This window comes from Eulemur rufifrons, chromosome 2 (genome assembly GCF_041146395.1).
Source record: "Eulemur rufifrons isolate Redbay chromosome 2, OSU_ERuf_1, whole genome shotgun sequence".
Classification (NCBI taxonomy): domain Eukaryota; kingdom Metazoa; phylum Chordata; class Mammalia; order Primates; family Lemuridae; genus Eulemur; species Eulemur rufifrons.
Window position 1 is genome coordinate 60,761,764 of NC_090984.1, and position 11,517 is coordinate 60,773,280.

The 11,517-nt window shown below is 54.6% G+C and overlaps 2 protein-coding genes across 9 annotated transcripts; one reads left to right on the forward strand and one right to left on the reverse strand.

Moving 5' to 3' along the window:
* Positions 1 to 856: 856 nt before the first annotated feature.
* On the forward strand, positions 857 to 3,650 carry THTPA (thiamine triphosphatase). 5 transcript variants are annotated; one of them, XM_069485572.1, is made up of 3 exons: positions 857 to 1,138; positions 1,562 to 2,113; positions 2,785 to 3,650. In XM_069485572.1, exons 2-3 carry the CDS (start codon positions 1,567 to 1,569, stop codon positions 2,907 to 2,909), a joined length of 672 nt encoding a protein of 223 aa, XP_069341673.1. In that variant the 5' UTR covers positions 857 to 1,138; positions 1,562 to 1,566; the 3' UTR covers positions 2,910 to 3,650. The 5 variants fall into 5 exon arrangements, with proteins under 5 accessions (XP_069341673.1, XP_069341665.1, XP_069341681.1 ...); XM_069485564.1 differs by having other exon boundaries at positions 1,600 to 2,113; XM_069485580.1 differs by having other exon boundaries at positions 857 to 2,113.
* A 73-nt stretch (positions 3,651 to 3,723) lies between these two features.
* AP1G2 (adaptor related protein complex 1 subunit gamma 2) lies at positions 3,724 to 11,366 on the reverse strand. 4 transcript variants are annotated; one of them, XM_069485524.1, is made up of 22 exons: positions 11,353 to 11,366; positions 10,722 to 10,926; positions 10,181 to 10,305; positions 9,905 to 10,046; positions 9,689 to 9,785; positions 9,433 to 9,509; positions 9,220 to 9,315; positions 8,717 to 8,797; positions 8,316 to 8,414; positions 8,085 to 8,140; positions 7,804 to 7,917; positions 7,475 to 7,615; positions 7,342 to 7,396; positions 7,138 to 7,260; positions 6,390 to 6,479; positions 6,172 to 6,299; positions 5,822 to 5,926; positions 5,375 to 5,498; positions 5,158 to 5,293; positions 4,320 to 4,483; positions 4,024 to 4,122; positions 3,724 to 3,930 (listed from the first exon to the last, which is right to left on the reverse strand). In XM_069485524.1, exons 2-22 carry the CDS (start codon positions 10,923 to 10,925, stop codon positions 3,829 to 3,831), a joined length of 2,358 nt encoding a protein of 785 aa, XP_069341625.1. In that variant the 5' UTR covers position 10,926; positions 11,353 to 11,366; the 3' UTR covers positions 3,724 to 3,828. The 4 variants fall into 4 exon arrangements, with proteins under 4 accessions (XP_069341625.1, XP_069341651.1, XP_069341642.1 ...); XM_069485550.1 differs by lacking the exons at positions 10,181 to 10,305; positions 11,353 to 11,366 and having other exon boundaries at positions 7,804 to 7,979; positions 10,722 to 10,929; XM_069485541.1 differs by lacking the exons at positions 9,433 to 9,509; positions 11,353 to 11,366 and having other exon boundaries at positions 7,804 to 7,979; positions 10,722 to 10,929.
* Between the last annotated feature and the right edge of the window lie 151 nt (positions 11,367 to 11,517).

Genomic DNA, 11,517 nt, shown 5'->3' on the forward strand with positions numbered 1-11,517 from the left:
ACGTACAGTTAAAATCTCCAGACAATCATAGTCCTCAGAGGGAATAAGGGGAAGGAACCTTCACTATTTTGTCTCCCAAAGCAGTCAAAGGGCCAACCTCATGTCTTCCTGTATTTTAAATGAACATGAGTATTTCTCCTACTCCTGACAAAACCTGCTCAGGGACCACTGGAAACTTTGACAAATTTCTCAGTTTGGCACTGAAGGCCTTTTCCATCCTGACCCTCAATTGCATTTCTTAGCCTTATCTTCTACTTAAAAACTGGCCAGATGCTCTCCAGTTTCTGGGCCTTTGCTTATGCCATTCCTGTCTCTAGCTGGGTCTCCAACTGTTAAAATTGCATGGCATCTTTATTTCTCATCCAAAATATCATTTCCTCCTCTGACAGAAAGTTTCCCACTCACCCTTACCCTGAACAGTCATGACGGGATATATTAGATCAACTATAAAACTCCAGAGTAGCTAAACTGGACTTAATTACAGTCCCTGCCGCCTCCAGCCCATTGCCACTGGTCTGCACTTAGTGGGCTGACATAATAATCCATTAGATATCTGCTGGACAGCGTCTGAGTGGCTTGCATTCCGGGCCCATCTGCCTACGTTGGGAGAGGGTTTGGAGATAGGACTGGGCCTGAGCTCGTTGCACCCCACTCTCCCCACCGCCCTGCAGCCCCAGTTCAGCTTGAAGTAGAGTCCCGCAGGCACCAATTGCAGCTTTCCTGTCACCATAGCGACGGGTGGGGAGAGAAGGCTAAGTCTCCCTCTGGAACTACAACTCCCATCATGCACCCGTACCCCAAGGTGCCGGGCTCAGCCCGAGACCTGAGACCCGGCCAACCCCTGGGAGCCGCGAGAGGTCGAGGATGAAGAGCAGAGCGCTAGGGAACGGCCTCGCTCTCCTGCCCACCGCGTGGGTCGCGGCCCCCCATAACCTAGCAGGTCTCTCGGGCTCCGGCGTGTGCTCGGCACTACCACAACGGGCCTAATATGGCCGCTGATTCTGGGACCAGCCGGGCGCGCGGAGAGCCGGGCCGAGGTCCGGGGTCAGGAACTACTCCCAGCATTCCTCGCGAGTGTGACGTGGGCTCCCTTCCCCCATTTCCGGGTCCCGCGAGAGGGAGACCCTCGGGCTTTGAGGTGAGACCCGAGGCTCTGCTGACGGGTGCCGTGGCGGGAGAGGGCAGGTCATCCCGGGCAGTGAGCCACTGGCTTTCTTGGGTAGCAAGGTGTAGCGAGGGGACGTTGAAAGGACACGCGATGCACGGCCTGCTTTCTAGGGAGCCCTTTGGGTTGAGGATATTATCAGCAGTGGGAGGGATTTTACTGGAGACCTCTCACTGTCAGAGCCTTAAAACATCACAGACGGGGTATTTTATCACCGAGGCAGAATGAAAGGGTTGTAGCCCTAGCAGAGTTCTGAGACTGTGTGCCCTAAGTTCTTACAGGGACAGGGGTCTGTATTGAGCGTCCCTCTCACACCCCAACCACGCCCGCAGGGCTGAGCCCCAGGCCTTGAACCCTTGGGAGCTCAGCGAATGCTTGTTGATCAACCAATTGCAGGTGGCATGGCCCAGGGCTTGATTGAGGTGGAAATAAAGTTCATTCCAGGGCCTGGCACAGAGGAGCGGCTCCAGGAGTTGGGGGGCACCCTGGAGCACCGGGTCATCTTCCGAGACACCTACTATGACACCCCTGAGCTGAGTCTCATGCGGGCTGACCACTGGCTGCGACAACGAGAGGATAGTGGATGGGAGCTCAAATGTCCTGGAGCAGCAGGTGTCTTAGGACCCCACACTCAGTATATGGAACTCACAGCTGAACCTGCAATTGTGGCCCAGCTCTGTGAGGTGCTGGAGACTGAGGGTCTGGGGGCTGGAGGTGTGGCTGCTGTGCTGGGCCCACTAGGGCTGCAGGAAGTAGCTAGTTTTGTGACTAACCGGAGTGCCTGGAAGCTGGTGCTCTTGGGAGCTGATGAAGAGGAGCAGCCGCTCGGGGTGGACCTGGATACAGCCGACTTTGGCTACGCTGTGGGTGAGATAGAGGCCCTGGTGCATGAGGAGGCTGAAGTACCAACTGCCCTAGAGAAGATCCACAGGCTCAGAAACATGCTTGGTGAGGGAGACAAGCCCTTTTGTGCTTTCCCTGCTGTCCAGTTTCCTTTTCTGGAGGCACCCACTGGACCATATTAGTGGGAGAGGGTCTCTGGATTCTTTGTAACAGGAATTATTTTAGAAATTTTCTAGAGGACCCAGTTCTATCAAATCTGGTTTCCTCTTTTATAGTAGCTGTCTAATCTGAATTTAATCTTTCCATGGGTGTTTATGTTAGTCATGCTGTCTCATTTAGTTCTCATACCTCTAGCTAGGTCTCCTTCAGTTCCATTTGTCAGTCCTCTGCTTTGACCCTTCCTTCCTAAACTTCTTTTTGTTTTTACAGCTACCTAGATCCTCTTTTAATTTGTCCTGTTGATTTTTAGTAAAAGACAAGAACATTGTATTTATGTGAGACAGTGGGGTAAACTTTGGCAGATTTGTTTTTCTGTTCCCAGGCATGGTTCCCTTGTAGACAGTTCATCCACTCCTGCCTGAAGTGGCTCTTTTCAGTCCCTCTTCTGCTTGCCAGTAAGGGAATGGGCTGGTGGGTTATAGAAGCTGAGTGGATGGTATTCAGAATCCAGTGCTGCCTTGGAAACAACTTTGGGGTCCTGGCTGAGTGGGCAGGGAGCAGAGTCAAAGCGTTAGTGGCTCTGTCTGCTTCTCTCCTCATTGTCTTTTTGCCTGTAGGTGTGCCAGCACAGGAGACAGCACCTGCCAAGCTGATCATGTACCTACAGCGCTTCCGGCCTCAACTTTATCAGCGCCTGCTAGAAGTGAACAGCTCCAGCCAGAGAGAGGCCACAGGGGACTAAACATCCTGACAGCAGCCTGGGCTAAGGGTGTCACTTCCTAGAAGGGGAGAACTCTGGGTCTCACAGGATCCACTCCTGGGCTCACTGTGCCTCTTCCCTTGGCTTCCCTTCTCACAGTGACTCCTCTCTCTCCAGCTCTGCCTGTTCCTTCACCCTACTCTAAGCTACTCTTCCGTGAGCCCTCCCTGGCTGCTTCCTTTCCCTCATCCGTCAGATGCAATCTGTGGGCCGCCCCTCTCCCCTGGCCGCTAAGCAGCCTCCATTGATTTCCGCTCGTGTTTATAGGATTTCCACTTAGCCGTGATCAGTAGTTAAGCACAGGAAAATCCCTTGCCACCCCCCCCTCCCTTGGTCGATGCCATTGATTCTGCCAGCGGCTCCTAAACCGCCTTACAGCTGAGTTAGAGATGAGGGGAGGCAGCAGGGATTTCCCTGCCTTGGGGTGTGGGGAATAGCAGCAAGTTGGGGAAATGGTTGGGAATTCCTGTTAGAAATCTAGAAATTCTGATTAGATTTTGCCACTGTGCCTAGTTCTGGTGCAGAGGGTAGAGTGTATTCTGTGGAAGTTTAAGGGCAAATTTGCTCCCCAACATGGAATGGTAGAAAGAAAACCCTTGTTGAGACAGATTCTCAATGCTCAGGGGGAAGAATCATACTTCCTGTGTAAGGGGCTCTTCCCTGGCTGTTATTCATACACGTTTTCTACTTCAAATATACCCAAATATGGCTTTCATTCTCCCTCAGGCTTTATTGGGCTTTCATTATTTGTGGGAGAGGGGGGCAGGCTCCCACAGTTTTTGCAGCGGCAAATGCAGGGCCAGAGCGCCACCTGCTGGTAGCCCTCAGGTTTACGTTCCAAGTGGCTGGGACCCCTTGGGGTTTGGAATACAGGAGGATTTTAGGCTGTGAATGGAGACAGTTACTGCCATGTTTCCACAGGCAAGTTGTTCACCTCAAAGATCTCCTGCACGGGCTGGCCAAAGTGGTTGTAGGTGAGGCGCAGCTTTAGCCGCAAGGGGATCTAGGAATAGGAAAGTAGAGACCAGGATTAGCACTCATGGCTTCTGCCATCCCTGGGTCTTATTCTGGGGGGTGGTGTGCTCCTGAAGCTTACCTTGTTAGGATTGAGGATTCTGAAAAGCTGGGTGATGGGAAGGCCACCCTGAGCTGGAACTGTGTCCCCACTGGGGGCCTGTAGCTGCAGCTGGAAACTCTGAACACAGGAGGTTTGGGCAGCTGGCTGGGTTCAGACAACCCCTCCACACCCAGTGGTTCCAGACCCTCTTCTCATAACTCCCTGAGTGCTTGTCTCATTCCCTTCCATCTCATTCTCTCCCACCCACCTCTCCCACTTAGTGGCCTTTTTTCCTGGAGTACCCAGGCCACCTCTAAACTCTGACCTTTACAAACCTTGGGCACAGCAGCCTGGCAGATGAAGTGGGTGACATCACCCCCCGAGGAATTGGTGACGGTGACAGTGATTAAGAGCAAAGCAGGAGTTCCAGGGGGTCGAATGAAAGACAGATTCAGCTGTACTCCCTCACGCTCAAACACTTTGAGATTTGGGATGGGAGCTAAAGTAGGGAGAGAGAGGCAGCTCAGTGTGCAGGCTCAAGATAACATGTTCATTCATTCATTCAACAAAAATTGAGTGAGCACCTACTGGCCCTGCACTGCTCAAGATACTAGGGATTTGGTGGACAAGAAGATGAGGTTGGAATTTGTAGTCTGGGGCGGGGGAAGAGAAACAATAAAAAAGAAAACAAGCAAGATATTCCCAGGCTGTAATAGGTGCCATGAAGGAAACACATTATGCCAGAATAACTGAGAAGAGCTAACTTAAGTAGGAGTGGTAGGGAAGGCATGTGACATTTTAGCTGAAGCCTGAAGAGGGAGAATGAGCTGGTCATTTAGTGGGCCAGGGGAAGAACATTTGATGTAAAAAAGAATATGAAATGTCAAGGGTGGGAGGGTGTGAGGAGCTGAGGGGCCAGTGCAGTGGGCAGTAGGGAAGTGGCATGAGAAGGGCGGGGGAAGAAGTCTGCACCAAAAGGAAGACATTGAAGGGTGGCCAGGAGGGGACTGGCGTTATTGAATCAACACTTTGACTTTCACCTACTGAGATTGGGGTGGGATGAGCACACAGGAGGGAAAAGGGTGTATGAGCCTCAGTCCTTGGCTCAGAAAAAGCAGTGTCACATTTCCACCCACCTTCTCTTAAGACAATCTCCCCTTTGCTGAGGCTTACCAGGGGGTGGCGGTGCACAGGGAAGGTCGAGGAGTTGTACTAAGGCACCTCCTGGGGAGGGATCCAGAGGGGGAGGATGCTGGGCATCCTCAGAAGGGCCATCCAAGAGATCTAGCAGATCCAGGAGCTTTGAGGCCTGGGAGAAAGGGTACAAGGGTCAGGGCTGGCTAAGGAAGCCCAGGCAAGTCCTCTCACCCAGGGCTTCCAGGTTTCTCACCTGGGGCTCTGCAGGTAAAGGGGCTGCTTCTGAAAGCTTGGCTGCTGCTTTGTTTTCCTTTGCTTCTTCATCAACCTGAGGGCCACCTCGTTCCACAAGAGGCATTTTTTCAAGGATGGCAGCCCTGAGAGGATGGAATGCAAGTGTGTCCCTCTGTTTGGTCCCTGCGTCTTTCACAAGAGGCATCTGGGATGAGGGCTAAGAGTATGGAGAGCCGGGCACATGGTGGGTCAGAAGTGCCCTTCTGGTTTCCTAAGATGGCATGTTGTTGCTGGTGTTCAGATGAGCAAGGAGGATTAGAAGCCAGGTTCATTTCAATGAACGGTGGGTGGGAGGCTCGCACCATGGATGAGGGACACAGGTGAGGATGATACCCTTGTATCTAGAAAAGGGCATATGAGAGGGCAGGGGTTTGGGTCCTACACTGCAGCAAAATGCCGGACGCACCTCATGTGGTCATACTTCCGGAAGAGTGCGTTGTACTCCACAGCCCGCTGCTGCAGCTCCACGTCCAGGCAGCTCCCGTAGATGGACACCACCTGGCGGATACGCCTGGCCCACAGTGCAGGGTGTGAGTGGCAACGGCAGTCTGCCCTGCCCTTCCACTCCAGGATGTGGCAGAGAAGGGAAAGGCCCCACACAAGCAGGGAGATACCCGAGATCTGGCTCAAAAGCAAGAAGCGAAGGACTGAGGAGTTGTCTAGGGGTTTGGTTAGGGATATGAGTTCCTAAAGAGATGCTGAAACTGGTGGGCACAGCAAAAGAATGTCTCTCAAGAGGCTGGGACCCCTACATACTTGTTGTCGCCACGAAGCCGGGTGCTCAGCTTCATGAGGGCTGTGAGGGCATACCCTCGGGTGGCTGGCAGGGACATGTGGGACTGCAGTACCCTTTCCAGCAGTGCTAACACCTCCTCTTCTTCCACCTTCAGGCATGGACACAGGTAGTGACCCCGGGGCCAGTCCTGCCTCCTCTGATGAGCCCCTCCCCAGTGTACCCCCAATGCAGATCTCACCTGAAGGGGCTCAATATCCTCACAGTTTCCCTCTAGCAGGAGGTCCCCGTATTCCCCGATGCACCAGGCTGCCACCTGTACCAGCGGTTGCTGTGTGGGATAGGAAACACTGCTGGGCCAGTGTCTGGGGTCCCCTCCTCACTTCCAGACTCTGAGACATCCTTTTAAGACAGTGTAGACACCAGGGGGACTGGAGGGGTTGGGAAAGGGAAGTTTGTTATCTGGCTCTGTACCAGTGCCTGGGCTCCCCCTGCCCTCTGGTGGCCAAGCGTCAGAACTACATGGCCTAACCACACAGGATGGAGTTGTGAGAGGGGTCCCCACTTCAAGAAGGGGTGGATGGTTTCTGCCCACCTTACTTAATATGGAAAAGGGGGCTATAGATACTGGCTGGAGATACTCAGCCTTCAAGGTTATAATAACACCCAATACACAGAAAGAGCTTTTATCTCATTTAATCTTCAAGACGGCTCTGGGAGGTAGGCAGGGTAGAAAGCTGAGTACTTTGAACATAAAGAAAGTTTAAATTAGTTATCTGTGCTTACAGGGCCAGTAGGTACCAGAGTTGGGACAGAAGCCCAGGTGTTCTAACTTAAAACAGAACTCTGTCCTGAATGTCTCCTGCACTAAGTAGACGGCTGTAACCTTGAGGGGAAAGTAGTCAGAAATGTGGTTTAGGGAAGAGGTGGCCCAGGATGGTCTAAGAAGTGGCTGGGCAGTCCTGGGCCTTGGTAGGTGGGAATGGTACCTGGGAGATGTCCTCTGCCAGGGCACTGTAGAGGCGGCGCACAGAGTAGGCGTGTAGCTCCTGAGCCCCCGCAATCAGCTGGGTCAGGTTGGCCACTGCATCATCCCGCACATAGGTGCCTGCCTGGAGGGGGTGAACGTGGCCAAGTCCGTGTGGTGAACCCTGACTGCTCCTGCCCAGCTCTCTGACCAGCCCCTGTCTCACCGTTGTCAGTACGTGCAGGATGGTATCCATGTGCCACCGCTTGGTTGGAGCAAACCTAAAGGGAATAATGGCTCATCAGTCCTGGCACTGACCCTCCCTGGGTTCCACCCTCTCTGCCTCCTGGACACCTCACCTCTCTGCAGCCAGCAGGATGCCTGAGGCACAATCAGCCCGCAGATCAGGGGGGCAGGATTCCAGAAACGCCTGTAGCTCCCGTGTCATGGCTCTCACATTGGAGCTATTCACCAGAGCCAGGCTTAGTTCCAGGGCCCTCCTGGCAGGAGAAAGATAGGTGATTACAGAGGTAGCTCAAGTCACCCTGATCCATGCCTCTGGCCCTCCCCTTCTCCAGGCACCTGTCCCCTTAGTCCCCTTACTCCAGCTGCTCTGAGCTGGCTCAGTCTTGGCCACCAGGCACTGGGCCTTCTGCCCTTCCCTCTGGTCCCCTCCATCTCTGCTCACCGGCTAAGGGAGGCATCAGTTTCCTGTAGACAATCCACCACGGTGGGCCGATGCCGCTGCACAGCGCTGTGATCAGACTGCACCAGCCGTAGCAATGACATCAGAGCTACGTACCTGATCAGGGTGGGAGAGGCCCTATCACGCCATGGCCATCAGCCTCTACCCCCCCTCCTGCCCTGGTTATAAGGGTAAGAGGCAAGTTTTCAGGAGGTTCTGGAGGAAGGAGGGCAGAGGGTCTGGGGCTCAGTGGCACAACCTAGCCAGACACTTGGGACTATTACCTAATGTTTTTGTCACTGTTGAGCAGGAACCGGCCAAGAATGTTGATAGCTAGAACCTATGAGAGGCAGAGGTGGGGGACAGTCAGGGAAGGAGCAACCTGCTCATTCAGAAGTGGAACCACATGGTGCAGAATGGTGGGGGTATGGGAAGGAAACCAGTGAGCAGAACCTGTCTGCCTAGGTGGGGGGTGGTGGGTGGGGCCACAGTGGGAGAGGCATAGGAGACGATACCCGTAGGCCAGCTGCAGAGTGGATGTCCATGATAGTAAGCACTGTCTCAAATAGGACCGCATTGCCCGCGTTTCGGCTGGTGTCTGTGTTAGTGGCCACCTGAGTGGATGGGAGAGGAGATGCATCTGCTCAGGGCTCTGTCTTCTCCTTAGGTCTCTTGAAGGTCTCCACTATGTCAATGTGTTCATCCCTCAACCATCCAACAATGTTCCCTGAACCCCTACTAAGTGCTAGGGCCAGCCTGGGCACTGGGGTGATAGCACTAAGACAGACTGTGTGCCACCTTCATGGAGTTCACTGTCTGTAGGCTACTGTGCGATGAGTGCTTATGTAAGGGATGCCTGGGGTGGTGGGGTCACAGAGCAACACGCCTACCCCGTGCCCCCTCCCCAGCCCCCAACCTGGGCCAGCAAGTCATTCATGGCCTCACTGCTCTCCTCGTGGTTCCGGCCCAAAATCCGAAGCAGACGAAGTATCTGGACCTGAGGTTGGGTTAAAGGTTGAAAGGTGGAGGGGTTCATTGGATAAAGAGTCGTGGGGCTGAGGAGAAAAATCCAACATGAGGAGAGCATTGTGAGGAGTTGGACTAGATCCCTAGAGCCTCCCCACCTTTCCCTCTCACCTCCACAGGTCCCCTGGGCCCTGGGAGGGGATCAGAGGTATGTGAGGCTGGGGGATTTTAGGGCAGCCTTTTAAAAAATTGTTACTGAACTGTATTCTCTGACCTACAGACATTTCCTCTCCCCCTACTGGTCCTGAGATGGCCTGGGCAATCCTGTGCCTGCCACCCTCCCACCCAGGACACTGAGCCAAAGTGTTCTCTGGGAGGTGACCACTGGCCATGGTCTTACTGCTAAGCCCTCCCTCAATGTTCCAGGGATACAGCAGCAAAAGTTAGGCCCACCTGCAGGAAGGGATTGCTGACTCCAGATATGCTGTGTTCTGTGGAGTATCCCGTTGTCACCAGAGTCCGGAGCTTCTGCACCAGCTGGGGTACCACCTGGAGGAAGGGCAGAACCTTGTCTGGGCATTCTTCCTGATCCTGTCCATCTTAAGTCCCATTCTTTCCCCACTGCCCCTCTTTTCCAGGCCCAGGGCCTGCCCTTCACCAGCCCACCTTTCGAAAGTGCCTGAGGGCTGCAGGGCTTCGTTCGCAGAGCTCCGTGATCAACGTGATGGTGCCCAGCAGGACGCCTGGGGTCAGGGTGGGGGTGAAGTGAATTGTGGGCCCGGGGCAAGGGAGAGTCTACTGCATGTGTATTTGTGTGTGCACGCTATTCTTCTCCTGTGAGCTGGTGTTCCCGTCCCAATTTTTACTTCTGTCCATAGCCAGAGCTGAAGAAGAGGACAGGGAGCCTCATGGCGTTCCTTACCATGGTGGCGCTCATGAAGCAGCTGGGCACAGGATGGGAGGAAGATGTTGGAGAGCTCAGGAACCTTCCGGATTATGTGCACTGCAGTCAGAATAGCCTGCAGAGGTTAGGGGCCTCAGACAGGTGACTGCTGGGATGGACTCCCCCAACCTGTACTGCATCGCAGACAGGGGACAGTTTCTGGAGAAGCAAGTGCCTAGGGTCCTGCCATCTCACCTTCTTGCGCACGTAGGGGCTGGGCTGCAGGAGCAGTTTTTCCACCTCCGTGGCCAGGTCCTGGCACATCTCAGCAGAGCCCATGGTGCTCAGAGTACACAGGGCCAGGCCTTGTACTGGCTGAATCCCCTGGCTCAGGTCACTGCAGGGTTGGGAGGACAGTCAGTTGAGCCTCAGAGAAAACCAGTCCTTCCCAGTGCCTACAACAGGCAGCCCCCTGGGATTTCCCCACTCTCCCATCTCCCTGATCCCATGTTACTCCCAGAACCCTCTCACTTCTTGATGCTGTTGGTAATGAGCAGGTGGGCATCCTGCCTCTCATCCAATAGAAGCATGGCCCCCAGGTAGCCAACCCTCTTGTCTGTGAATCTGGGGGAGGCGATCAGTTTCAGGCACTCCATCTACAGGGAAGGGAGCAGACCAGGAAGGGGCAGGGTGAAACTGGAGACACTAACATCCCTGTTCCATCTTCTTCTTAAACACCAGATTAACTTGTGAAGCGTCATATCTCATCACCCTCCCTTCAACAAGAGGAGCTTAGGAGATTCAGGCATTCGTAGGTAGTTTCAAGGAACTAGGAGTTGAACAGGAGTGGGGGGCGGGGAGGAGGTGCCCTGAATGGGACTGGCCAGAGAATGAAGGGTTCAGGCCAGTTGATGACTAATGGGGAAGGAGGTCTGCGGTGGATGTAGAGGGTTCAGAAATTGTAGAATGAAAAAGATCAGGGTACAAACAGGTGAGGGGGTCCGAGATCCGCCCCCCTCCGCCCCCCAGCCTTCCTCATCAAATTCAGGAGGTAGGTATCCCTGGCCAGTACCTGTCCAAAGTGGGCGGGGTAGCCCAACATGTGGACGTAGAGCAGTTTGGCCAGCTGGCGGTGTCTGTGTAGAGGGTCCCCATCACGGAAGGAGGCCCGGATGTGGGCACACTCCTTCTGGATCACCTCCCGCTCCTGAGCCTGAGTCTTGGCGCCGCGAATCTCTTCGATTAGATCCTGAAGCTTTAGCGAAGGCGCCACCATCCTGGGAGGGGGCAGAGCCCGGGAGTGGAGAGGGCTTTAACACTCTCTGGCCAGGTATGCCTGGCCTCTCTGCCTAGGCTCGTCCTGTGCCAAGACCCTAAGAGCCCAGGGCCCACAGCTACCCTAAAGTGAGCCCATGTTCGCCTTTCCCCCACGTGGGTCTCCAATTCCACCCCCATCTCACCGCCCAAGAAGATCCCCACTACGCATGCGTCCCGGCTCCACCCTTCGTCCTTTCCTATTGAGCATGCGCGAGAGCTCCGCCTCTTTCCCCCACCTCCCCCCACCTGGTATCCCATCCCTTGCTCAGCCATTCCTTTACCTTGTACGTCCCAGCCCTATTTCTTCCGTGGGATTCCTCCCCGTTCCCCCCCACCCCACCATGTCACACAGCTTCGGCCTCCCCACCCCACTACGCCAGCCTCACCTGGCTTGTGTCAACTCTGCTCCTTTCCCCCCTAGCGCTTCCTGGTACAGGGCGGAGCGGGGATTGGTGCTCCGTCTCGTCTTTCCCTCTCCCCGCCTCCACCACGGGACCCCGCCCTTCCTGGGCCGACCTGCTGAGCCTCCTTGAATCCTCTGACCTCAAGCT